A 26,943-nucleotide genomic window follows, 5' to 3' on the forward strand; every position below is an offset into this window, starting at 1 on the left:
CACAATTGCTGTAACAACACAACTTCAGCTTTCACGATGGCGGCGCCCGTAATAGAAACATGCCATGTAGCTTGTTGTGCAAACAGGACCCCAAATGTTGTTTCTTGGGGTCGTGGAGGAACCATTGCTTTTGGGACTTGCAACTCAGTGGCTCTGTATGACCCACAGGTAGTAAAAAAAAGGCATTTTTTACTGCGAAGTTAGCAGTTAGCAGCTAACTTTGATAGAGCTACTGTAGTTTTAAACAAAGATACGCTTTGTTCATAAGTTTGTAAACACATTCTATACTTTAGGAGAGGAAGGTTGTCGCTGTGCTGAATGGACACACAGGCAGAGTGAATGCAGTCCAGTGGGTTCACAAAGAGGACGGTGGTGAGTGTCAACCTGTCAAACTACTGCTGTAGTTGTTGTGAGATGTTTTATTGGCGTTGTGTCATAATTGTTTCATCTGCTTTTACAGCATAAGTACAGCAACACATGGCATGTTTTATCAAGACTTAAGTTATCTTGATCAGAGAACCTTAATTTTAATCTGTAGTCACCAGTTTAGGTAACTGCAGCTGGTTTTCTACGTTGTGGTTTTGTTTCTTTGCTTTCGTATGACAACCCAAATATTGCTATCAACTCTAGCCTTATTTTAAAGCACTGAGCTTTGTGCTGCTGCTACAATCCTGAACAGGCTTCTCAGGGTTATTGGCTGTGGTGATCTGCTCCATTGAGACACTAGAATATTACTGCTTTTTGCACACCAGTCAACTTCTTCCACAACAAGCTCGTGAAATTATTCAGACTAGTACCGAACAGAACTAAAATCAAGTTATAACTGAACAACTACTGCAAAACGTAAATTCTCCAAATATACACTGCATGTGCTGTGTATTACATACTTTAACATTAATATTTTTATTCCAGCAATATTCATCCATTCAGCTCTATTGCACTCTCTTCTACCTATCTTATATTACAGTGCTGCCACATTGTAAGATAAACGTTTGTTCAAAAATATCATTGTGTGATGCAGAGTTCACCTAAACTGCATACCCCAAACCATTAAAACTGTGTTGTTGTCACAGCTCCAGAGTGCCATCTTGTCTCAGGGGGGTCAGACAACAGACTCTTCCTCTGGGAGGCTCGAGATGGGAAGGTAAGCCACCTGATGCGTGAGATGCTGTTTCTGACTCAAGCTTTCCCACCTCTTTTTATAAATGCAGACTGGTGACAAATTAACCATTCAGTGACTCCTTGTGCCCTATGGATGGAAGCAGACCATTCCCAATCGGATACAAATGTGTGATCATAGAAAATAAACTATATTTTAAAAAAATATGTCCGGGAGCTTATCAGAGCCTCTAAACCCACTTATTGTAGGGGCCAGACATTCAAGTACTTTCTTTATTTTTTCACCTACGTGTAGCTTGTTTGCTCATAGGGTAGTTATCAGATTTCTCCTTGGAATACTGACCTTACTATGCACATATGTTATAATTTGATGCTATATGAAGAAAATTAATGCTATATGAAGAAAATTGACCAAATAAAACAATCAAAACTGTTGTTTCCAGTTCACCCGGTCAGTGGAGTGTAAGGGCCACACTGGGCCAGTGTGTGCTGTGGATGCAATCTACACGGAGGACTCAAAGATCCTGGTGGCCTCCTCAGCATCAGACTCCACAGTTAGACTGTGGCTCTGCAGAGACACCAAAGAAGGTAAAAGGCAGAAAAACTGACAGATTCATCCATTATTTAGGCTGTGTCATTACTGGTTTGTTTTTGCCATTAAATGTGGGAAATGTAAAGAGACATTGTTTTCAATTTGTAATTTGAGTAGTTGGAAGTTGATACAGCAGATGTCAAGCTTTTTCGTAGTTCCTAAAAAAATGATGTCTGTTTGTGATTATGTCATCACAGGACGCACATGTATGACGCGTGAGCAAGTTTATCACACATTGATATTTCAGTTTTACTCGTTTTACCTGAGAGTGGCTTGAAGAGGTAAAAAAAAAAAAAAGAAGAACAATCTTAAAGATCAACTTAATTTTGTGCTACTGGTTTGGGCTGGACTCTTAGTGTATGCAGTAACAGACTCACCTATTCTATAATCAATTCAGTCTTTTGGAAGTCACTTTTTTTTGAGTTACTGTCTGTCTTGCCCCCTAGTGGCTGCTGGAGTGAATGACAGTGTTTACCACCAACATCATCCTTTGCGTCACCTCTGCTCTGCTGCAGAGCTGTTTATATTGCATCATATCTACAACATTGTATCTATATTTTTTCCATCCTTTTGCAATAGATAATCTTAATTTGAAGGTCACTTAACATGTAGGTAAAACAGGAAACAAAACTATCAATATTGTTTTTTTGAAAGGCTTCATTTTCTGTGGACAGAAAAACGTGCTATAAAAACCTGCTGTATAACCACTCCTTTTTTAATTTCCCAAATGACAGAAATTGGCAGAATAAGCACATCTGTTTATTTCAATATTGTTTTTTTGTGATGTTGAGTAACAATGTTGTTCGAAGCTGCTGTTGGCTATACCTAGTTTTATTTTTTCAAGTTGTCATCTCTAACAGCTTCACTTTGCTGGAAGTTTCTGCCCACTTGTCAGCGTATAAGAACATTAACGCAGCTTGACAGTCATGTTATGCCAGTGTTTTTGTGAAGTAGGCATGACCTTGGGTTATATCCCCAGATATAAATATGATCTACGTTATGCTGTTTGAAGTACACTTTGCTCCCCTACATAAGAGACAGAGGAAAAAAGAATCTTTTAAATTTTTTATATATGTTCACACAAGACCGTATATTTCGCATCATATACGTAATTTTCAGTTGTGCAACAGTATTACTGTAGTGTATGTGTAAGCTTAATTCCATGTGTATGTGTGTTCCTCAGCTGAGTGCCTCCGTAACTTATCGTTTGGCAGTGGTTTCATGATGGATGTCTCTCTGGTACTGTTGCCAGGCAGCAGAGGTAAGCCTAAGCTGTTCCTACACAGACATCCTTTAAGTTGTGTCTCACACACACTCTCACAGACGCACACATTTTTCCTCTCTTGCCATCCATCTCAATTTACACCACTGCTTTAGTGCCCGTAACCGAATGTCATATTCAAATTGCAGTCTTCGTTTGAAGTGTCTCACATCATTTTGCCTTGCTGTTTTTACGTGCCTTTCGTCTGTTGGGTTCCGTGCTTCATCTTTCCTTTCCACCTTGCTTCCGTCTATAAAATCTAGATGCTGATACAAATGCATGCCACCCGCTATGTGTGTTTGCGAGGTTACATGCCTGTGTGAAAACCTTGTTTCCTACAGTTCCCATCCTGGCCTGCGGGGGTGATGACTCTCGGGTGCATCTGTATGTGCAGGCCGACAAACAGGTGAGGTCCGATCCATGTTCGCTCGGGAGCAGCTCGTTCATGTATTACAGGCCAACTTTTTTGTTTGAATTTCTAAAGTTTCAGAGAAGCAGTTGACCTTTTTAAATTTCTCTACAATAGTTCCAGAAAGCCATGACACTGCAAGGACATGAAGACTGGGTTCGTGGAGTGGCGTGGGCATCTACAGGTTAGTGCTGCTGTTTATAGTAGAGTTAGTGTTTTTGTTTTATCTCTCTTTGCTCTTTTCCAGATATAATATATTTGAGGGCATGTTTCTGTAAAAATTAAAAATCAGAATCAAAATTTAGTTCTTTGACATCATAGCATGCAAAACCAGTGCATGATTAAAAACACAGCTAAAGAATTCATTCAGGACACTCAGTATAAAAATGTCACAACAGAAGACATCCACGTTGCGTTGACAAAAACATAATTATATTCTAGGCTCACTGTTGTAATGGTTGCTGATGATTAATAAAGAGCTTAATGTCACTAAAATGTTAGCTTCTTTTAGCGCCGTCCTAATTCTTGGATGATCTAGGTAGATGGCAAATTTAAGATGTCATGAGATGGAATAAGGGGCTTGGTTGATGTAGGTTATGGGTTCTTTTAAATGCATTTGTAAAATTACCTGTTTGTTGCTTTTGTTGTACCTTCTGTCTTCTGAAATCTGAAAAGCTTGTACTTGCTTTCTCTGTTATGACTCCACTTTGGCGAGGCGTTATGTTGTGTGGTTGTCCATCTGTCCATGGAAGGGATATCTCTTGAACAGCTAGGGGAATTTCTTCAAATTTGGTACAAATGTTTACTTTCTCAAGGAAGAAGTGGTAATAATTTGGTTGTCAAAGGCCAAGATCACCTCACAGAGCAAGTTTTTGGACATAACTTAAGAATTTGTTTGCTAATAATCATGACATAACCTTCACTCATATGTGTGCTTGGACAAAATGATGAAGTGATGACATTTTATATCCAAAAGGTCAAGTCTGAACAGAGATGGATGTGAATTGTGTTGCACCTGGTTGGTGCAGTGATACAACAAGGCAGTAATTCTGCTGTTTGGTTTATCTACAAACTGCCTGCAAAACTGGATGATTCACTTACTGGGCTTTCAAAAGTTTTTTTTAACATGTTGGTGACTAAATGCTGAGAGATGCATTTCCAGTCACAGCCTTCGACAAGTTTGATGAGAAAAGCTGAGAAGTACTTTTCTGACCCTGTTAAAGCAAAAACCAAATGAGCAAAAAAGGCAACGTTCTCTTCTTAGATCAAGAAAATGTCTAAAATGTTCAGTGTTTCAACGTTTTTTTGGCTAAAGATCAGCTTCACCAACCAGTGTGTTATTCACAGTATTTTGATAGCACATGGCAATGCATGGATCCAATCCAGGCTCTACTAATTGTATAACCCTCTTCAAGGACACTTCATTACTCCACTGTTCTGACTGTGAAAAAGCTACTTCATCTCCTTAACCAGCCCTCTTCACCAGTGTCTCCTTCCTACTCACACTCTATGACATACTCGATGCTGCCGAACCGCGAGCCAGCAGCAAAGGGACAGAGTGAAGTTTGTTTATGTAAAGTATTCCCATAGGAATGTCAAAACCCTCTCTCTGCTGTGATAGTAGTTAAATAAATCATGCTGTTCTTTTATGGCTTAGCAGATGGCAAATTGTTGCACTAGAGGTGCAGTTTGTCATAGCTGTTAAATGTTGGGGCTCAGAACATGAGGACGTTTCCTGATTTTTAGCTTTAATCTCTTTTCAGAATCACATTTCTTCTTTGCCTAGTAGTCACTCAATATTGATAAAAATTTAATCAGCTAAAGTAGTATGGGAATTGTGTGTGGGGGACGGGACACTCACATGCCCAGTCTAGTATCTTCCTTTACACTGTAGTTTTATTTTTTCTCAAAATTAAATGATCAGAATTGTAGGGTTTTCATTCTTCTTAAAACACTTTCAAAAGCAAACCACAATGTTGAGATGTTAAAAATTAAAGAAAAAATGATGAAAAATTAGTCTAATTTGATGACTTTTTAAATGAAATCCAAGATGGCGCCGGAGATGGCAGCCTCAGTGTGGAGCTCATGTGCAATATTGTAGTTTAAATAATATTCTGATTTATTACCCTTGTCTAAGCACATTTATGTCGTTTTTTTTTTTTTTTACACAGTGTTTTTTTTACACTTACTTTTACACTCTGCTTCTTATACTTCTTACACTTGTAGCATTTCTTATTTAGATTTGTTTATTTATTCTTTTCCTGTCTGTTGTTGTTGCTAGGCACTACTCTCTATACATCAAGTCAAATTCCTTGTGTGTACTCACTTGGCAATAAAGGCTTTTCTAGTTCTGAGTCTGATTCTGAACACAGCTTTTCAAAAACAGTGTTGCATTAAAATATTCATCTCTCAACAGCGCGTGGAGTTTTGGGTTTCAGATTAGCCGCCGTACAAATCACTGTTGTCATTATCACTGGCATCATTATGCCATGATTGACAGACTATAATGGCCTCCCTCTCCAAACTGTCAGCAGGCCTTAGGTGGTCACAACAGAGGAATATTTATTATGCCTGTTTATCTTGGCAGAGATAAAACCAGAGCAGTGCCCACTGGACTAAAAACTGAATCGCATAATGTGAGAGACAGGGACACACGGGAATAGTGGCGCGCTCTTTGTTTACCACCTGTCCGTGTATATTTGGCCTGCGCTCCTGCTGTCTAACTGGCTGCATCAAAGCCATCAGCAATCTTCTCATATGCCTTGATTACAGTTCTAACAGATAGCTGATGAAACAGAAATGAAAAGTCTCCGGGGATAATAGCTTTAATGCGCACTACAACCCAGAAAACGAAGGTTCAGCTCAGAGCTGAGCTGCTTGGCTCAACTTTTACCGGTCTAAAAATAATTAGCCGTGCGTCAAGCTAAATGCTAAAAAAATAGTCTCATCCGTCAGCATAACAGGAAGTCTTATTTAAAGCTGTTCTAATAAGACATTTTATTTTAACAGTGCATAAAATTATCTATGTCTATGGACTTTATTGCACCATTTAGCTCATTCTCTTAGTTTTAACTTCTGGTTCTGTTCTCGCAATGAAACCAGCACCAAATGACAAAGTTAGCAGTTTGCAAGTGAACATATAGATGGAAGTGTCGATAAAGAGTCAAATGTTGGAGAGTATTTTGGCCTTATTAAATTTATAAGGCAATAATTTGTCATTGTTTTGTGTTACAGCTGGCCGTGCTGTCCCCAAAAGATTATAAAATCTCTTATTGTAGGCTTACAGTTTTTTAAACCTGAAGAAGATAAACTACTAAGCTTCAAATGTCTGATCCTAAAGTATTGCACTTTTTACACCACACCAATGCCGCTGTATTTCATGATAACATAGTTTTCATCAAAGTGCCACAACACAGTAAATAGTATAATGGGAAGATGGATACATTCTGCAGTAGGCTACTTTTAAGAGCTGACAGAAAGTGTCTTGCAGTGCGGAAGGTTTTCAGGTTTTTCTCTCTGACTCACTCAGGTGGGGAGCTGTTATTAGCCAGCTGTTCACAGGACTCTCTCATCAGATTGTGGAGGCTGCGTGCCAAGTCTGGCACAGACACCAACGCAGAGGACGATCACACCGTCATCAAAATGAAAGAGGACATTTTTGAAGTGAAGGAGAGAGGTAAGTGTGCCACCCTGGCTTGATTATAAAAAGGGTGCTAATTAACCAAACGAGGAGATATGCCGTTTGATGGTTTAATGTTTACCTTTATTACACACTAAATTGTTTATTCATGGAGCGTTACATCATTTTTTCTTCTTAGTTGGACACAAAAAAGAGGTGCAGAAAATCTGTACCGCATCAGCTACTGTATCTTGTTCGCATCACACAACGGATATCGCTACTACATCTTCATTGAATCTCTCTGTGTTCTTGCTGCAGACGCGTCTTCTGTGTTTGCTGTGTCCCTTGAAACGGTTCTGGCAGGTCATGAGAACTGGGTGTATGGAGTTCACTGGCAGCCTCCCTTCTACAAAGGTACCTCGATCAGTCACTGTCATGCCCATTTTAAGAACAGCCTAACGTTGAACAACATTTTTAGAAAATTGCCAGTAGGTCCTTGCTAGTATCTGTTATATAAACACAATCAAAACATTACCATCACTTGCTCAGTTTCCTCAGTGAGTGGAAGTGAATAGATTGACTCATACAAAGCTGAGAGGCATTGTTTCTCCCCCTTTTGTCTTTCAGTGCTATTGGTTACAAAAACCAGGAAGAAACTGTGACAATTTAAAGGGAAACAGAAAAACACAGGCGTCAAAAGTTACAGGCTTAATTAGTTCTCGAGGGAAAGGCTGATGGATGTGATAAATCTTCTGCTTACACTCTGGTTGCCTTGAAAGCGTATTACATCACTTGACACAGATCTCAGTTTTTGTGTACATTACATGTTTAGATACTTCAAGCAAGTAAAGCCGCATAATTAAAGCAGTCACGTATTTTGCTTAATATTTAAATGCATTTTTTGCGTGTTTCGATTATTTTCCCATTTCTACAAATAATATTTACATTTCTTATTAAAATTCCCCATTGCATATGATAATTATGACACAACAGCATGCGTCCAAATGAGAGGCAAAACCATCAGAAAAGAAAACCTTCTTAAAAATACACTCTGCAGGTAGTTGCTGCTTGGAAAAAGCTCTTGCCTGAAGCTATCTCTGTGTTTTGGGAGGCTATTAACTACAACACCATCAGCTTGATGTGTTTTTTATAAAAAAAAGAAACATTCAGCTTTTACAAAATGATGTACTAAATCAAATTTAATATGGAAAACTTTTAAAAGAGAGAGACGCGCTCATCATTGCTGCTCTAGTTACTGTGCGTCCCTAAATGTGAATCATAGAAGCACCATTTAGATTATTGGCATGATTAGCAATAAAAACTAAATTTACAGTACATAAACTTTTTTAAAAATTACGTCAGTCTGCTTATAATTCTCAGACATATGCAACCTGTCACAAGCAGACAAGACCACCAGCCATGAAAGCCAATCCTGCATAGATATTTCAGTATCTCTCTGTCTCCCTCTGCAGGTGGCGAGCTGCAACAGCCTCTCAGTTTGCTTTCTGCGTCTATGGACAAAACCATGATCCTCTGGGCTCCCGAGGAGGGATCTGGCGTCTGGATAGAGCAGGTAGGTGCTGACCTGAATGCAGTGAGGATGTAGGCAGACCCTACACATACATGCGGAATAAATCAGTTTCTGTGGCCAATATCAGGTTTGTGCACACATCCACTCACGCCCACAGAGCCAATTCCCCACTCTACGTCTGCCAGCTTTCCTTCCAGTTACTCGTGACGTGATCTGGAGCCTGAGCTGTCCCCCTCAGTATCCCCTCTCCCGCTGTCAGTGCTCCTGCGTCGGTTTCCACTCTCGCTGACATTGAGGTGTCAGGAATAGAAGTGATAGACAGTGATGAAGAGGCGCCGAACCCGGCACACCACTGTGAGCTTAGACAAGCTGATGTTGTCCTCCCCCATCTCCCTTCTATCACTCACACACACTGAACCCCCTCTTTTACAGCCCATTCCCCAGCTCATCCGACAGGAGATGGAGAGGCCAGTGGAAGACGTGCCATAGCCTCTGCGCTACCTTTCTCATTTCTTTCCCCACAACCGCTTTCCATTATTTTTTGTCCTCCATCCACTTGCCTCCCTTTCTCTTTCCCTCCCTCTCCCTCATTATCTCTGTCCTTCTTTCCTTTCTCTCTCCCCTCCACCTCTTCTCTTTTGCAACTGCTGTTGTGCCAGAATGGGGCTAAATTTATCACAAGTGTGGATGGCAAAGAAAAAGCTGTTCTCTGCCATCTGCCCCACAGCTTTTTTTTTTAATAAACACAACTGGCATATTCTCAGGTGGTTTAGGGCTACCTTAGATTACCTGAGAGAAACACAGGAACACTTATTCGTATCAAAAATGCAAAAAATATCAGACACACGCTCCTGACTGACTGAATGTGTCCCACAAATGCACACACACATCCCGTTGAGCAGAAAGTGGCTCACCTCACCGCAGCAGGCACCTTGAGTGTGATCACACTCTTGGGCAATGAACAAGATTCCACACTTTGATCACTTACATTTTTGCACCTTTGATCTCATTATTCACATCCACAGCAGCACGCAACAAAGACTACAGAAAGGAGGAAACCATGAAAGTCTTGACTCTCCACTTTGACAAAGGGACAATGATTAGGGCCTGAAGCCAGCGCTGATGTCACATATTCTTCTCAGTATGATTAGCCAAAGGCAGTCAGTGGAAAAGAAAAATTAGCGGTGGGCGTCAAGTCTGGTGTGGCCAATTTCCCCGCACATTTCCAGCTTTTTCCTCTTGATGCCAAAAATAAAAAAACTAAACCCCCCCCACCCCACCCCCACCCCCACCTGAAATAACCTTTTTGTTGAATGTAAAAGTGCATAGAATATGAGTCTCCTCCTCTATTTCTGTTTGAGAGCCAAACCCTTTGAACTGACATGTTTCCTACCTACAAAGGAAGCTTAACCTCTGAAGCTGTGAGACACACACACACACACACACACACACACACACACACACACACACACCTACACACACACACTCACACGTACAACAATGAAACCTCAGAGAATTGAACTGTATTTATTTTTTTGTCCCAATCTGTACAAGTGCAAATTAAATGCATTCGGTACTTTCTGAGTGTTTTCTGCAACCTGAATAAGCTTCAGAAAAGGCTTTTCTTCAGGAGATTGAAGTTTTTGGCAGAGCAGATTCCACAGCGCTAAATGACCAGCCATGTGTGTCTTAATTAGCCGATTTTTACAAAGAAGTGCTTCGCTTCTTCACGCTGATTAGAGTAATTGGTGAGATTTAATGGAGAGCGGGGTTAGCAGTGGGGTGGTCGGGGACCACCACTGCGTAAAGCACATCTTGCTAACGAGACACACTGGTAATTAACATCTCCGACTGACCACAGCGGGCCACCACAATGCCTTCAGTTTGTGTGTGGGTTTGAGAGATAACCTATTTTCAGACCTCGGTGTATGTACTCTACTCAAGTTTCACTTGGCCACATGGCACAACAAGGAAAGCCACAATGAGTCCAAGATGAGTTCATAATTTAAAATATTTTTTGTGTGTGGATGAATATAAATCACTGTATCGATGCCTTAAAAACTTGATTTTTCTGGTAATACTTTCCTTTGCTGAGAAAAAATATTGATCAGTTGCCAGAAAGCTGAGAAATCTTTAAGTCAGATCAAGCAAAAATAACTAAAGCATGCAGGTTCAGGATTCCCATATGGGAGGATTTTCTTTGTTGCATATTATCGAAACGTGAATATCTCTGAAATTTGGACTTTCGGTCAGGCAATGAAAGGAATTTGAAGAAATTACACCGGGGCTCTGCAACATTTTCACTATTTTCTCCCTTTTTTCAAAGTATTTTTTATTATTCATAGCCTTATGCACAAACAGAAAATCAAAGAAGATGCTAAGCTTTACCAATGAAATAACTCTTTCAGCCAGAACACCATGAAAATATTTCTTTTTAAACATAGAACTGTTTTTAATGTTATTCCTAATAACGCCTAATAAAATAACATTAATTATGTTTACTAAATAATAAGCCACTATCCACAAAATGACTGTTTCCAGAGGTCACACAAAGTTTTAACCAAGGAGCTTTTTAATGTGTAACTAACATTCTTTCTTAATTAAAACTCTAATTGCTGCCCGGCTCATTGTTTAATATTTGTTCAGCTAGACTTTTATTCAAAACACCGCAATCAGTCTTTTGGGCACACAAGTGTTCTCACATTTAATGCTACACTAAACTATATTTTGCTAATTGATCAAGAGAAATCAGCAGATTTATAGAAAATGACAATAACCATTCACTGTGTCCCTTCTAATTTGAGTTGTAATGTTCGAGAAAAATGAAGGCAAGATTCCATCTCACTTTGTCGGTCAAGATTGCATGCTGAAAAGTTGATTTGAAAACCTGTGCTCCACGCTGCACGGGTTTTCTCAGCTCGGCTAAGCTCATTCGGCGCTCGTCACCCTTTCTCCAAGAAAGATATATGCCTTCCCTCCTCTGCTGTCCTTGCTGTATTCCCCCCTCAATGCCCCCACTGCCCAGCGATAAGGCCCTCCATGCATCCATATTGTTCCCCCTCTCGTAAACAAGACAGATGACGACTTTTTGCCTCTGTGAGTTTTTGCATGATTTACGACTGGCTCTCGTGTGCAGAATTTTAAAATCAATCTGCTTAATGTTGCATCTCGATCTCTCTCAATCTCACCATCTATGTTTCTTCCTGCCCATCTCTCTTTTCTCTCTCTCTCTCTCTCTCTCTCTCTCTCTCTCTCTCTCTCTCTGGATAGCTGGAGGATCGTGCCATTCAAAGTGACGGCACGCCTTTATCGCCGTCATTAGTTCCGCTGTGTTTCAGTCTGCATACAGGCATTATTTTGAAGGTCATTGATGACCAATGCAAGTGACCAGGAAGGCTGGATGATGGAGGGCCTCACTTTACTGCTACATACAGCAGACAGACAGAGCAAAGATTTGTGTGTCTTTCTCCTGGTGTGTTTGTGTGTAGGCTTTCAAGTTGTTTGCTTAACGTGGATACACATTTGTGTGTTTTTCTGCAGTCTGCCTCAGGTCACCGCCACAGCTGAACATGCTCTCGCTTTTTGTTTTCAAAAAAAACGATAGCCGGCTCAGCTGTGAAACTCTTCCAATTTTAATCGTTTGAGTATGAAATTAGCACTTCTCATATTTTCTCACAGCCAACGTACATATCATTTAAGGCGCACGCTAATTAAAGATGAAAGAGATATTGTGTATAGCCGTGTCTGCGTTCAGAACACAGTGCTGCAGAGGGAGCAGCGTATCACTCCCGAGGGTCGGATCGCCCGCTATCGATTTGAATAGATCTCCCCTTTGGGTCTAGTCTACATCCAAGGCCTCAGGGCCCGGTAAAGCTTTTAATTGTTTGAATTCCTCAAGGCAGTGAGAAGTTAACCTGGTGTACAAAACGCTCTCAAAGTCATGGGAGAGTGTAGATTCTGTCTTGCACTGTGCATCCTATTATAAGGATGAGATTCAGATTTTCCTGCACAAACCAGTGGCAGCTTAAACCACAGACAGCTCATGGTTAGAATAGCTCGCTGTTGTCTAAACAAGAATTCCTACAATTCAGATTTTAAATATTCTGATTAATTTTCACTGAGTTTCAAGTTATTTCTGTCTAGTCCCATAATCCTGCGTCGAATCCTGCTGGTTACATAAGCAACAGGATGAGGTATTAATATTGTCTCATTTCCTCTATTTTAGTTTGTAATTTCTGCTCTCTTTGGGTATTAATTTCAATGAACGGATAAATGAATACAGATTGTAATGGAGTTTATATTTTTAGACATCAGGAGAAGCTTTTTAGTCCTTTTAATTGCTAAATATTGTTCATTTTAGCTGTAACACTCTGTTGTAACGCCTACACTTCGGTTTTACTTGAAATGCACCTGCTTCTTTCTGTTCTTTTTTCTTCTTGCCATTACAAAAGGCCTTATAGACACATAAAGTGAGTTTGAATGGCGTCAGATGGAGTTTTAACAACCAAATTTTCATTTGTCACTGAAATTGGTAACTGCACTTAAATCAAAATAGGCTGCCACAGGTAGTGATTTGAATCCGCGGAATTCAATACAGAGCTCTTTATGCACAAAAGCAAGGACAGGTGGTGAGAATCCCAAAATGAGTGATTGTTATTTTCTAGCATTGTTCTGACCTGAGAGGCGGTGATTACTAGTGTTTTAAAATTGGATTGGTTTTTCAGTGAAAGCTCAGACCGCATGGAGGGTTTACAATGTCTATATGAACGTGACGCAGGGGTCACAGGCGTTCACCCAAATCCAATTTATGCAAATCCCTCTGTGTTCTCAAGCTTTGCCATTTTTCATGATTATTTGTTTAATGTGATATGCTGTGCTGCAATTGCTTTCATTATGTATTAGACAAATGTATTTTGTTAGAAAAAAAAACACAACAGCGTTTATTCAACGTTAATAAGTCCCATTTTGCATAATTTCTCATCTGACTTGTCAGGCTAATTTGCTGTTTTTTTTCTTCTGTCCAGCAAAATGAAGTCTGTTAGTTAAAAAGTCTTAGAGGGAGACTGAAAACAGATTCATCAACACTAACTTTTCCCCTCATTTGTGTTCTATAAACGTGTAGGTTTACACAAAACTCAGATGTTTAAAAGAATAAAGCACCTTTTTACATGCCGTATAGGATGCATTCAAAGAGAAACCTACTTCAGTCTGCTTTTTCTTCTTATGTTGTCTAAGTTTACTTTAATTTTTCTCTTTAGCAAGTCAGTGACTCAGACCCAGAAACTAAATGTTCTTCACCTGCCTGATGTCTGATACGAATGTGTTGGAAAGGCAGATAAGTTGATATTTCTGATTAGTGAGTGATCGCCCCCACAACATGTTATTTTTTCTTTCACACCAGGTGCGCGTAGGGGAGGTTGGTGGCAACACTCTGGGCTTCTATGGCTGCCAGATGAGTCCTGATGGCTCCATGATCGTGGCTCACGCTTTTCACGGAGCGCTCCATCTCTGGTGCAAGGACCAAGACGAAGAGGTGGGAGTCAAAGCCTGAGTTACACCTAAACTTTTTAAATCAATGTGAGGCCAGCATTTCTGTAGTCTATTTAGTGACTGCTACATGTTTCTGTTATTGGTGTAATTAATCACATCAAGTGTCTCATCTGCCACGCAGTTTGACTGGTTTAGCATGCGTCTTTGTTGGATATCCCAGAGAAAGAGTGGCAGTCTGAAGTGTCAGTGGATAGTTCAGAGATAACAGGGTTTCAACTACACTGACGTTAGAAGATAAATTTAAAGTTTAACACAAACCTGAAGGTGCTGATAAGTAATTTAGGTGTTAAAAGGGGATCCTTTTCTGAGACAGCTACACCTACATTGCAGTCAGTAGTTGCCAGTCATATAGACCACTTCTGGAACTTACCATTAGACAGCAGGGATGGTGACGAATGAGGGCAGTTAAGAGGCTTGTAACCTCACTATTACAATGCTCTCTATCCAGGGAGAGTGGAGACCCGGAGTGGTGATATCGGGTCACTTTAATGCAGTCCAGGACCTGAGCTGGGATCCTGAGGGTGAGTTCATCCTCAGTGTGGGCTCAGACCAGACCTCCAGACTGTTCACTCCATGGAGGAAGCTACACAGCGAGCAGGTAAAACACACAAAATCCCCTCTAAAATGTGAAATTTAGATGGGACTAAAGTCACAATGAAACTTCAGCCTTAAAAATAAACGGCTCACAAATAGAGTGTGCAATGTAACTGCGGTCACCCACAAGAAAGACGACTGCAGCAGACAAAAGTTATCACAAAGCAGGAGGTGATGTTCATCATACAGCTGTACAAGGTGTTAGGTTTGTACATCTGGGCATCAGAATTATTTAACATAATGCCTGGCATGTACATGTGCATTGTACAAAAATACTGAAAGTGGACAGAAGCTCATAATTAGTGACACACTCTTTTATATGTATTGTTATGAATAGAAAATGACCATATGGAATTGCCCAATGAAATCACCTGAAAAACTTCTTTTATTTATTTATTTATTTTTTGGTATTCACTTCGAGTTTTATTCTTCATACTTTCATAATTCTATAAATCCCATATGACCATAAAGCAATTCTGCTATCTATAATTGCTACAGTGGCCTAACACTAGTAGGGAGATTAAAGAGATAAATACCATGGTATTAACAGGATAGCATTATCTCACAGTTTGTTTTATCATATCATTCACTATTATCATGGTATACACAGTATATACATAGATTACCCATCAGATTTAGTTTACCTGAAAGAAAGGGATGCATTTTAGAAGTTTCAGTGGGAAAAAAAGCAAAGCCATTTGTGGTTTTCCTATTAATGAAATGCACAGTACATCAAGTGTCACCACACTACATTTTTTGTCCATCTTGCAATATATGTATCAGAGGACACATTTCACACAATTGGCATGTTGACATTAGCATTTGAGGAGTGTTCTGGCATTAAAATCATTTGCTGCTCTAGTTCCGCCTTCCTCCTGGTAGCAATGGTTACTTAGTATGCTGCTCTTCTTTCAACACAGGCAAAATTGTATTAACCTTTATGGGGTATAGTCAGTAGCTAATATATATTCTGCTTGTTGTGGTTTGCTAAAATATGTTTAGGCTCTGTCTCGGATTGGATTTTGGTAGTCACTGGACTCTGTCACTAGATAATGGAGTTTCACAGAAGTAAGCATATAATTATATATATTTGTCAGGGGTCACTGAGAGCAAATCCTGCAGGATAGTAACATTAGAATTAATGCTACAAAACACAGACTTCTTAAGTTTATCCACATAAAATTATTAGAAGCAGGGTAGAACATAGCAGTTTAGCATTCAGTTGGTGTAGAAACATAATCAAGATTCCAGCTTTCGTTACGTTATTCAAGGTGCCAGTTTGGATTATTGCCACAGTGCCACCTCACACCAATGCCAAATGAAATCTGGTCATTGCTGTGGAACCCTCCATCTTCCACCGTGAGAACAGTCTGCATCTTAAGCTGGAAATGTTTCACTTGAACAGGAGAATCAATGTTGTGTTTGGCTTGGTTTCAAATTCCTGGATTTAGTGCCAAGAAACTAAGTCCCAGAGCATCAGAGATCTGTTGAAAAGTCTGCCACTTCCCCTGGCAACCACATGAACAGATCTGCAACTTTAGAGCGTCTTTTTGTGTGTCTTTTACCACCGCAGGCAACCTGGCATGAAATCTCACGGCCACAGATCCACGGATACGACATGCAGTGTTTGGCTATGGTTGGAAGGTTTCAGTTTGTATCTGGGGCTGATGAAAAAGTCCTGAGAGTGTTTCAAGCACCTCGGAATTTTGTGGAGAACTTTGCAAATATCTCTGGAATCCCAAAACAAAAGCTTTTGACATCCAGTGTAAGTATACACCGAAACTTGTATACAGGAAAATATTGAATGATCATATTTCAAAGTCATATTTATCCCATTTGTAGAAATAGCCACCCTTTAAAGACACATACATGTTTGCCCTCTGTCCCAGGATCACATTTTGACAAAACTTTCTCTCTTGTAAGAAGAGCTACTACATCCTACGTAGGTTTTAACACATCACTCTTTATTTCATTGGTTCTTGCCAGGACTCTGCCAACCTTCCTGAAGGAGCCAGCACACCTGCCTTGGGTCTGTCCAACAAGGCTGTATTTCAGGGTAAAATACTTGCTCAGCTGTGCAATTGAATGTTTCATTGTTCATGTTGGGGCCAAGAATCAATTTTCATTCAAAAATCAATTTCACTCAGCGCAGTAGTTTGACACAGGTGCGCTTTATTCAGTTGAGTTCAGAGCTTTCATTCCTTTTTTTTTTTAACATAATCATCAAATCTTTTTAAATTACAGGTGACCTTGTCCCGAAAACCAACGAAGAAGAGGAACAGTTCAGCAGTGTGTCTGACCAATACCAGGAGTCCTACTTCCACCCTTTAAACCTGACCGGTACTGTAAAGCCACATAAACTACACTGTCAAGTATTTCTACTACATTTAAATAATTTTGAAGCCAAAGGGCGTCCCTGTCTCGCTCTCCAGTCTGATAGCCTGATTCTTATTCCTCATTGCGATCCACTGAGCAGCCTCAGCACACATTTAAGAGCGCTTGTCGGCCTGTCGCTTGATGTTCTTGTAAGAGACAATGATATGCAGCCAGACAGACAGTTAGTTATTGCTCTACGTCTGGAGTGTGCAGTGTCTGAGGAGACTGATGGTATTACAGCAAGAGAAGGGTGGTTGGGGGTGGACGGGGAAGAAGAGGTGACAGGATGCAGCATGCAAGCAAAATTTAAAAAAAATATATGTATGTTGGAACAAAACAAGAAAGTTGCAGGTTCTCATTACAAAGTGACAACAATAGTCACTTTGTTCTCATTACAAAAGTAAAACAATACTTGAAAACATCAGAAATATGAGATAATATAAACAGGGTTGGGAAGCGAAGGCTGAGAAAGGACAAAGAGGAAACAGAAAACAAGAAACAAGGGAACTAAAGAGAAACTAATTGTAGGAAATGGGCAGATGGGAAATGAACTAAATTCAAATGAAGGCAATATAGTGCTGCGTTTTAAAACCCCTGGGCTACAGGGTGTCAAAGGCTGTCATCAGCATGATTGAAGCCACTCCTTAATCTGCAATGCTAATTAGAAAGCAGGCTTATGTGATTGCAAAGTTTAAGTATCAATGACCCCGGGCTGTGCAGGGAGCAACCAAGTGTGGAAACTGTTGTTAACAACGCATTTTCACTTGTTTGATTGGATTCTGCGTGAAGGGAGAGAAAAACGAATAATTAGGCTTAATGGGAAGCCGATGACCAATAGCAAAGACACAAGGAGTGTAGCTTTCAATTACATGCAACACGAAGGCAGCACGGGCCTTTGCAGATCCTGCAGTGTGAGGAAGAGGATTGGCGCTCCACTAGATTTGATCCCCCTCAAAGCCAGCAGCCGTTAAAAATCTGAGATAAAGCTGCATGTGTTTCAAAATAGCTTTTTTGGGAGGGGGAAGCGGCAAGTTGTAGAGCTGAGGATTTCATGCGAGCTAAATGCAAAAAGAAACGACGTGAAAGTGAGAGAACATTGTCTCGAGGCGATCATCGTGTTCTAAGTGTGGCATGTGGCTTTCAGCTCAGCCTTTCTCTCTTTATCATGCTTACGATCTTTCTTTTCTCTTTTAGTTGCATTCCGCTCACATAAGCACACACATTTAGTGTTCTATCTGTCACTCGATGTCTTAACAGTACAGGAATTTAAAAGAGGAAAATCTTAATAATCATTTGGGTGTAATACTCATTTAGTAAATTGGAAACTGATTGTATCTGAATTATTAAACAGCTCAGTTTTCAGGGCCCTGCCAATGACAGTTATTCAAGGATATTAAAGTTTGTGGTTAACTCTGTATCTTCTGTGTGTTTGTGTGTTCAGAGCCGCCCCCAGAAGATCATCTTCTCCAGAACACACTTTGGCCTGAAGTCCAGAAACTGTGAGTGCTTGTTTCCGTTTCCTGCTGTTAGAAACAATAACCAGAGTTTCTCTTTCCATCTAATGCCTTTTACCTCTAAAGACATTAGAGGCTCCATGAAGCAACATTTCCTGGTAGACTTATGTTAGTTTAGTTTTGCTCAAAGGGTTATTTGTATCTGAAAATGATGGATCTTTCAAGGCTTCTTGTTGTTGCCCCACCTCTCATTCATCAGCCAATCAGAATCAGCCCTTTCTGCCATCCCATGAGCCTTTTCTCCAAGCTGAATATATTGCCTTCATTTGTGGCCAATGCTAAATCCATTTACCAGTCAATCCGCCATAAACATGACGTATGGCATGGCCGTTTATTTGAGGTGTGGACATTGTGTGTGTTGAAAAGCATTTTCCTACTTCCATTTGGCTATGTCCCTTGATCATTTAGTGCATAATAGAAACATTAAAATGAGTAAGTGGCTGAATTATTTTCACGGCATAAATAATACTCTCACAGTCGTGGCCAAATTGCTGCAGCATTTGAAAGCTTCCCAGTTGGGGAGGAATTTCTTTCCACTGAGTTGCGGACGACAATTTCAGTTTGTTGACATTTTAAAGCAACCAGGTGATAGCAAGCTAAAAGCAATTATGCTGTGAGTGATTAGCCGGAGAGTCATCATTGTTCATCTCTGTCAGCAGGAGAAGGACCAGTCACCACAGATCAGTCTTTTAATTTTACACTCTGTCTAATTATTTACCTGACAGCAAGTGATGATGGCTCAGGCCTGGAAGCTTGTCTGAGTGATGCTCTGGAATATCAGAGTACTTAATTTACTTTCAGACGGGGAGCTCTTGCTCTGTTGTTGTTCAGCCCTCCTCCCTCTTTAAGATCCTGTCTGTCCTTCCGTGTATTGGCCGTGGCTGTTCACGATTAATCAGTGATTGTCCTTCTCTGTCTCAAGGTACGGCCACGGCTTTGAGATGTTCTGTCTCGCATCTGACAGCACCAGGACGGTGGTGGCATCCGCATGCAAGGTCAGTGTGAGGAAACCCGGACCAGAGATCATGTCACGTTCAGGACTACGCGATGCTCCTGTCCAAAGGGCACTAGATCAGAGATGACAGAGTATCATGACGTGCATGCACATTTTCACACCATAACACACACCGAGCTGGGCTAGGCTGGGCTGTCAGTCAGGTATTGATAGTACCTACCTTGTCCTGACCTTCGCAGTGTGCAGAAACACACAGAGACACACGTACAGCTGGCCATCACAGATGTGCGTGTTTTCGGACATCCTGCGCCACCCAATCACTCTGCTTCACTTTGACTCTCATTCCAGCTGTCCTTCCTTCTTTTCTCTTGCCTTCCCCTCTTTGCTATATTCATCTTTCACCCACCTTTACATCCTTTAGTGTCCAGTAAGTAAAAATCATTTAAAAAATACAGGTTACAAAGTACTTGTACAGGAGAAAACAAGAAATGGAGGGAAAGTAAGCCAGCAGACAGAAAGGAATGATTATTGAAAGTGTTGATTTGTGTATTTTTTCTCTAAAAACAAGCTGATCTACTCTGTCTTTCCAGGCGTCTAAAGCCGAGCATGCAGCAGTGTTGCTGTGGAGTACAACCACATGGCGTCAGCTGCAGTCGCTGCCATGCCACACCCTCACAGTTACCCAGATGGCCTTCTCACCTGACGCACAACTGCTGCTGGCTGTTTCCAGAGATCGCACCTGGTCTTTGTGGCGACGGAACCCGACCACGTCTGAAAATCCAGGTGAGAAAGGAGGAAAAGCAGACACTTAAAAGGTGTCTACCTTTAAAGGATGGTTGTTACTGAGTTTTTGGGATTTGTTTTCAAATGCAGCGTGGCTCGGGATGAGATAATAGCTCTTCACAGTGCTGTGCAAATGAATTACGTTTTAATTAAAAAATCTGTTTGAGTGAATTTTAAGACAAAAAGACGGTACTGGAACCCTTCCGGCAGACAACATCAGCTCCCCTAATTCAAATTAATTAAAATAAGGTAAACCCACTGAGCAGATTTGTTCCGAAATGAATTCCAAGTCAAGCTGGCCTTATTGGAAGGACTCCCCTAATTATTTCAGTGAAGAGCCAAACAAGTGATGCATTTCCTGAAACTCGTCCAAAAAGCAGCTAATAAAGGAAAGATTGTTTACTTATTTGATTTTAAATTTAAACATGTCTTCTCTGTATATTTCCATCAATTGACAGCAATTAAAATTTTACTACTAACTGCCCTCTTTTACTGTAGTTAATATTGGAGGACAGTAATTGCAGCAATGATTTAACATGGTGTTATCAAATGGGCAGTAAATATGCAGGATACAGTAAATGCCTTCCTGTATATTTAATGCAACCTCAGTTGGATTTCAATAGCTAATTTATGCTGGCATGCATGTCTTGTCAGGATTGAGATGAAGAAGAAAAACTATTTTTAGAGTTCTGCAAGATTTGTTTGAATAAATGCAGACATAAAACCCTGGTGTAGTGGCCTTTCTTTGGTTTGATTTCAGACTTCCATGGCCAGACAAACCAAAACTGCACAGGCAGATTATTTTGATATATTACTCTCTTAGTCAGTCATTTTATCTGTGATCTTTGCCCTCTTTGAAACTTAAACTCAGTGGTGGTGACATGATTGGTTAGAGCACGTGTGTCAAACTCCTATCCGGCCCGCGAGATCATTTTAAATTGATTTATTATTATTGTTATTAATGGTCCGACGATATGAAGCGCTGATAACACACAAACTACAGATCCCATAATGCAGCGCAACAGCTGCCTTGCCGAATAATAGGTTACCTGGGAACATTCCCGCGTCATTTAAGTCAAGCGTCTGTTATTGTCTGCAACCCTACTGTAACGTCAAAGTTAGCCCTTAACAATGGCGAAAAGAAAAGTTGATTCTGAAAACAGAGTCTTTCAAAGCGATGGGAGGCTGAGTATATGTATGTTGACATTGCCGCTTTATATGATTACCGTCCCTCCCTTACCCTTTCTTGCAGCAACAGAATTTCTTTCCTCCAGCTTTTTTTATTTCCATTTCACCCAGTAAATTCTGATCTATTTCATATCTATTCCTTTTAGTATATAATACATGCATTCTATATTTAATGTTAAAAATTTATCTATGATAAAACTGCACTTTTGAACCCCCTAAAACTCACTGTTGCAATTTTACAAACTCAGTTTTGTTTCTTTTTATTTTATATATTTTGCTATTTGTTTCTATATTTGGGTTTTACAGGATTACGTCAATTATACATAAATAAATAAGTTGCTTCGACTAATATTTTGACGTAATTTAAAAAGAATTGTCCGGATGTGATGTATTAAGTTATTTTTTCAGTATTTTTGGGCCTGAGATACATCAGTGTTGCACATTTAAAAAAAAAAATACTTAGAAATATTAGTAGAAGCAATCAGTCTTTTATGTATAATGAACTTAACAACTTTTGTTCTTTAATTTTCCTTTAAGGATTTAATTTTTCAATGTTTTCAGGTCTGAGATACGTCACATTTGCCCATTGTTTAAAAATTACATTGCAATAATAGTAGAAACAACTACTTTTTTAATGTATATTCAACTTAAAAAGTTCTTTTTGTTTTTATTTTTCAGTGTTCTTAGTCTCAAATCGTTCAGATCAAGTGTTCAGGCCTGAGTTATGTCACATTTACACATTTCTTGTTACATTATGTAAAAATGGTAGTAGAAACAACCTGTTTATTTATGTATAATTGGCATAACCCTTTTAACCCAAATATTCTTAAAAAAATTAGCTATATATGTAATTAAAAAATAAAACTGTCTTTTTGCAACAGTGGGTTTTAAAGGGGTAAAAACTAAAAGTTTCAGGAACATCACTTGTTTAGATTCTTATCCATCAGCAGGTGCCTACAGGAAGTCATCTGATTGATCCTAAACTTATTCTGCAGCATGGCAATAACCCCAAACATACAGCCAGAGTCATAAAGAACTATATTCAGTAACAAAGAGGAGGAGGAATTCTTATATGGCCCCAACAGAGCCCTAAACTCAACATCAGTGAGTCAGTCTGGGATCACATAAAGAGACAGAAGTAACTGACAGACTCCTCATCCAATACCCTCTCTTAGTCACTGTCATTATATAAGAGCAACTTCTCAAACAAAATACTCAGAATATGAAAAAAATCAGCAGTGATATTGGATCAATTCTGCAGGTTCCCTGTTGTAAGCCAGACTGGGTTCCTGAAGAGTTTGTTTATATGCGAGAATCTCAGCACCCTGACTCAGACAGATAACTCAATCCTGCTTTCAAGGTGAGCAGAATGCAACATGTAAGCCCCAAGGATCGCCTCCCACTTGTATCTCATGTTTCTGTTTGCTGCTGGACTGTCTTAATGGGCATTGACAGAGGCTAACCAGTCCTGCACTCTCCTATCCACCTGTATGGTGGGCTGTGCAGAGGCAGGGCGGTGTGTGTGTGTGTGTCTGTGAGTGTGTGTGTTCGTCAGAGAGGAGGGAAGGGGAGGGAGCGTCAGAGGGTTTTGGGGCGGGGGGATCCCGTCTGTTCTGGTTGGCTGCTGAATCACTCAAGGTGATTGTGAAGAACACACAACACAGTCTCACCAGCTAGACCAGGGAAGGTTAAACGAAGTCAGAGCTGATCAAACAAACTGACTCCTCCTATTCGCACATCTTCTGCTTCCCACCTGTTTCGTCTCAGCGTGTCCTCCTCCCTTCCCTTTCCACCTTCCCTTCCTTTGTCGGTGAAGCACCCAGATATATTCATTAAGGACACACAGTTACCTTTCTCTTCTCTTTTTTCTTCTTTTTTTGTACTTTTTTCCTCAAAATCTAATCTGTGTAGCCTTTTATATGTGCTGCTCTTTCATCTTTTTGATGTATTTTGCGACTTGTCTTTCAGCTGACTGCTGCTCTGTTCTGTCTTTACTTTGTCTCCATCTCTGTGTGATCGGACTAAACACCCCGTCACGTCCCTTAGATGAAAAATGTTAATGGAAGAAGTAACTTCTTCACAACACACATGCATGTCCCAAAATATACACCTTCAAATATGTGTGTGTGTTTTTTCGAGGGAGGGTGTAAACACACGAACACAACACAGTGGTTAACTCTGACTTATGTGTCGGCACTGTGGTTTTACAGCTGTGTATACATACCGGCTACAGTGTGTGTGTCAGAGTACCAGTGGAGAGCAGGGCTACTGCAGACGTGCAGACAGGCGGCTGCCAGCAGCATACAAACAAGCTCTCTGGGGAAAACCAATCTGGGGTCTGAAATGACTTCGGCTGGGGAAATAAACAGCAGCAGGTCATAAACCAAAACCAACTGAAATGGAGGGCTAGAATGAGGTTCTCTGTCTTGTTGGGTTGTTTATTTGTCGCTCGGGAGAGGCTTTGTTGCTGCAGAGCAGTAGAGCAGGGATTCAGACATGCTGATGTCATGCTGCAATAATCAGAACACAAAGTTTTGCTACCAGGTCATCTGCTGTGGAGGAAGAAATATGTTGTTGGAAAAAAAATGTGTGTTGTGCATAGGATGATGATATTATTGTTTGATTTCATTGTTTGCGTAATCTCTGTTCCTGTTTGTTGTTTCCATGCAGAGCCCTTGTTCTCGCTGTACGCACGCACAGGGAAGGACACGGCCATACACAGCCGAATCATCTGGTCATGTGACTGGAGTCCTGACAGCAAATACTTTGTGACATCTAGTCGGGACAAGAAGGTACATTCTGAGTGTTGGCGTCAGTCAAAAGCTACAGAAGTGATATATTTACTTATTTATTTTTTTTACTTTGAAGATAGTAAAGTGATAAACACACAGTTGCACATTGTGTAGAAAGTACTGTATTTCTGTTTTTTGTGCATGTGTCCAGGTGATAGTATGGGGCCCCTGCATATGGGAGAACTCTGGGGACTCTGTACCTCCTCCTGAGATTAAACCATGTTCCTCTATCTTGGATGTGGGTGATTCTGCTACTGCTGTAGCTTTCTGCCCTGTACTTTGCTCTGATAACAGGTACACACACACAGACACTCATTCATATTTGTATGTTTTTGCTTTAGTTCAACTTTATATAGAACTTGCTGTGTGGTCAGGATCAGCGTTATGGCTGTCTGTCTTGAAAACATCCGAAACTGTCATTGCTGCAGTATTTTGGAGGTGCAATATAAACTATTTTAGTCCCCCTCTAACTGATAATCATTCATCTACTATAAAGAACCAATAACCCAGCTGTTCCTGTTTGACACTGAAACCAGACTGTTGGATTCCTCTATAAAAGGCTGAGGGGGAACCTTTAAACCCTGTGGGTGAAATGGATGTGTAACATGCCCCAGATTTGTAGTGTAGTTTGACAATGTTTCAAGACAACTGGGTCATCATTAGTTCAATTTTGCTATGTTAAGGTTAGAGCAAAGGGAATAAGGTCGGCTCTACTGTTGTACATCTGTGTGTTTCCTCTGGTGCCTCCCACAGCTACCTGCTCTCTGTTGGCCTGGAGTGTGGCAGGATCCTGCTGTACCGATGGAGTCCTGGCCAGGAGCCTGCTGGAGGACACGACTGGAGCAGCTGTGGAGAAACAAACACCTCGTATCCTTACAACACATGCGCAGTCCGTCTGAAGTTTATCAGACGCAACTTCAAAGTTCAGTAACAGTAATGCGGCGTCAGTTTGAGAGAACAAAGCTTTCTGTTATGTGCTACGAATGGCTGCTACCTTTGAACAGGGCAATAAGAAAGGGCAGAAGGCATCGACCAGCACTTTTATGTGTTTCTGTGTGTGTTGCATCCCACGTGTGCGGGTAAGTCGATGTCCATAGAGCTCACAATGTTCAGTAACTTTTATGAGGTCTTTGTATCTGAAGTTAAACAGGCTTCAAAAGTCACATTTTTTGTCAAAGTGACACCTTTGAAATAAATGACATTAGCTGTTCTTAAATTACTTGTGCTGCCTAATCAGACACTTCTTTCCAAAAATATTTCTCTGATATTTTTCTCTAAAAGTCAGCTGAATGGGTGAGACAAGTGTCTCTTTGCACATGTTTTGTGTTTGAGAAGGAGCGATGGTACAGTTGTTAAGTGTGTGTGGGAGGTATTTGTTTAGTTTTTTTACCACGAATGCTTGTTTTGTCATCCAGACCAGTCTTCTGTTGTTTCCTTTCATCACATGTCCCTTCACAGACAAAGCCACGCTTTGGCAGTCAAGAGACTCCGCTGGAGGCCCAGGGCCGGCCGAGCAGGTCAGCAGAACGGCAAGAAGGATGGACAGACTGACAGAGAGAGTGAAATCGAGGAGGAGAGCTCCTGGGTCCAGCTTGCCAGCGCCAGTGTCGACCACTCTGTCAAAATCTTCAACATCAACAAACAGGCTCTTTAGCACCACCAACACTGACACTATTATGTCTCTCTCACACAGAGAGACACTTGGACTGAGGGCCACAAGCCTGACTGGGGCATCGAGGCCACAGCTGCTCGCTGGCAAGTCATTCAGTCCCTGTGACAGCCAGTTAAGTCATGGGTCAGTCACAGGACAAACCCACAGTACTCATGCCCTGCAGTCTGTCTGCACTCAGCTGAACAGATTTGATGGGTGGAAGCAGGATGGTAAAAACACCATGGCCTTAGGGTGGTATTTTACTTAGACACTTCAGAGTGTTTTATATTCAGAGAAGACGACTCTGCTGTATTCCCAAAGAAGCGATGATATCCACTGCTTTGTCTTTGGATGTTTGGATCGTCATGAACACCAAAGCTTCTGTGGGTTGTTGTTGCTTTGTGACCAACTGATTAAATGTTTTGTATATACACCATCTGATGGGCTGATGATCTTTAAATAAACAATAGAACAATAGAAATGCAAGATACACTGAAGTGTGGAGGTAGTGTTGAAGTAGGACAGGAATTCCCTCTATTCTATAGAATAGAGGGAATTCCAGGGCACTACCTGTGTTACTGCACATTTTGAACCCATTTACCACAAACCTGAGTACATTACAGATAACTATTTTGCAAATAATGTTGCTGTTTTGGCTTTTTAATCTAGTTTTCCTTGCTTCCAGACCATCATGAGTCGCACTGAGCATCAACCCTGCATTTGTTTTTTTTTGGAAAATTAAATTAAGGTGCTCTACCATACGATGGAAGTCTGAAATATAACTTGAAATATGTAACCTTCTACATCTTTACAAGGTTCCAAGTAGGTGCAAGTTGTAAATGGAACAGAATGGAAAACTGAACAAGTAACATATGTACAAAATCCAAAACCATGCAGCAGTGGTTCTTAATCAGTTTTTTCTTGAGACTCTTCCAAAAAAAAAAAAACTCAACTATTATTCAACCATTTTAGTTTTGTTTTATTTATGTCACAGGAAAAAAACTGAAAT

General features: G+C 40.5%; 1 protein-coding gene across 1 annotated transcript; it reads left to right on the plus strand.

Moving 5' to 3' along the window:
* Positions 1-26,370, plus strand: elp2 (elongator acetyltransferase complex subunit 2). Its single transcript, XM_022202029.2, has 22 exons — positions 1-168; positions 294-372; positions 1,074-1,144; positions 1,563-1,707; positions 2,895-2,972; positions 3,314-3,378; positions 3,499-3,565; positions 6,911-7,057; positions 7,319-7,414; positions 8,473-8,573; positions 13,933-14,064; positions 14,530-14,679; positions 16,249-16,440; positions 16,662-16,731; positions 16,920-17,015; positions 18,493-18,550; positions 19,488-19,560; positions 20,111-20,303; positions 24,162-24,283; positions 24,435-24,577; positions 25,037-25,150; positions 25,742-26,370. The coding sequence occupies exons 1-22, from the start codon at positions 37-39 to the stop codon at positions 25,935-25,937; spliced, it is 2,520 nt and encodes an 839-aa protein (XP_022057721.2). The 5' UTR covers positions 1-36; the 3' UTR covers positions 25,938-26,370.
* Positions 26,371-26,943: the final 573 nt, after the last annotated feature.

The sequence above is a fragment of the Acanthochromis polyacanthus genome, chromosome 11 (genome assembly GCF_021347895.1).
Source record: "Acanthochromis polyacanthus isolate Apoly-LR-REF ecotype Palm Island chromosome 11, KAUST_Apoly_ChrSc, whole genome shotgun sequence".
NCBI lineage: Eukaryota > Metazoa > Chordata > Actinopteri > Pomacentridae > Acanthochromis > Acanthochromis polyacanthus.

Excerpts from the sequence above, each read along its gene's own strand:
- elp2 (XM_022202029.2), top strand. The coding sequence starts at position 37 with ATGGCGGCGCCCGTAATAGAAACATGCCATGTAGCTTGTTGTGCAAAC. Across the intron at positions 14,065-14,529 it reads GCAAGGACCAAGACGAAGAG|GGAGAGTGGAGACCCGGAGT; the intron begins GTGGGAGTCAAA and ends CTCTCTATCCAG. Across the intron at positions 16,732-16,919 it reads CAACAAGGCTGTATTTCAGG|GTGACCTTGTCCCGAAAACC; the intron begins GTAAAATACTTG and ends TTTAAATTACAG.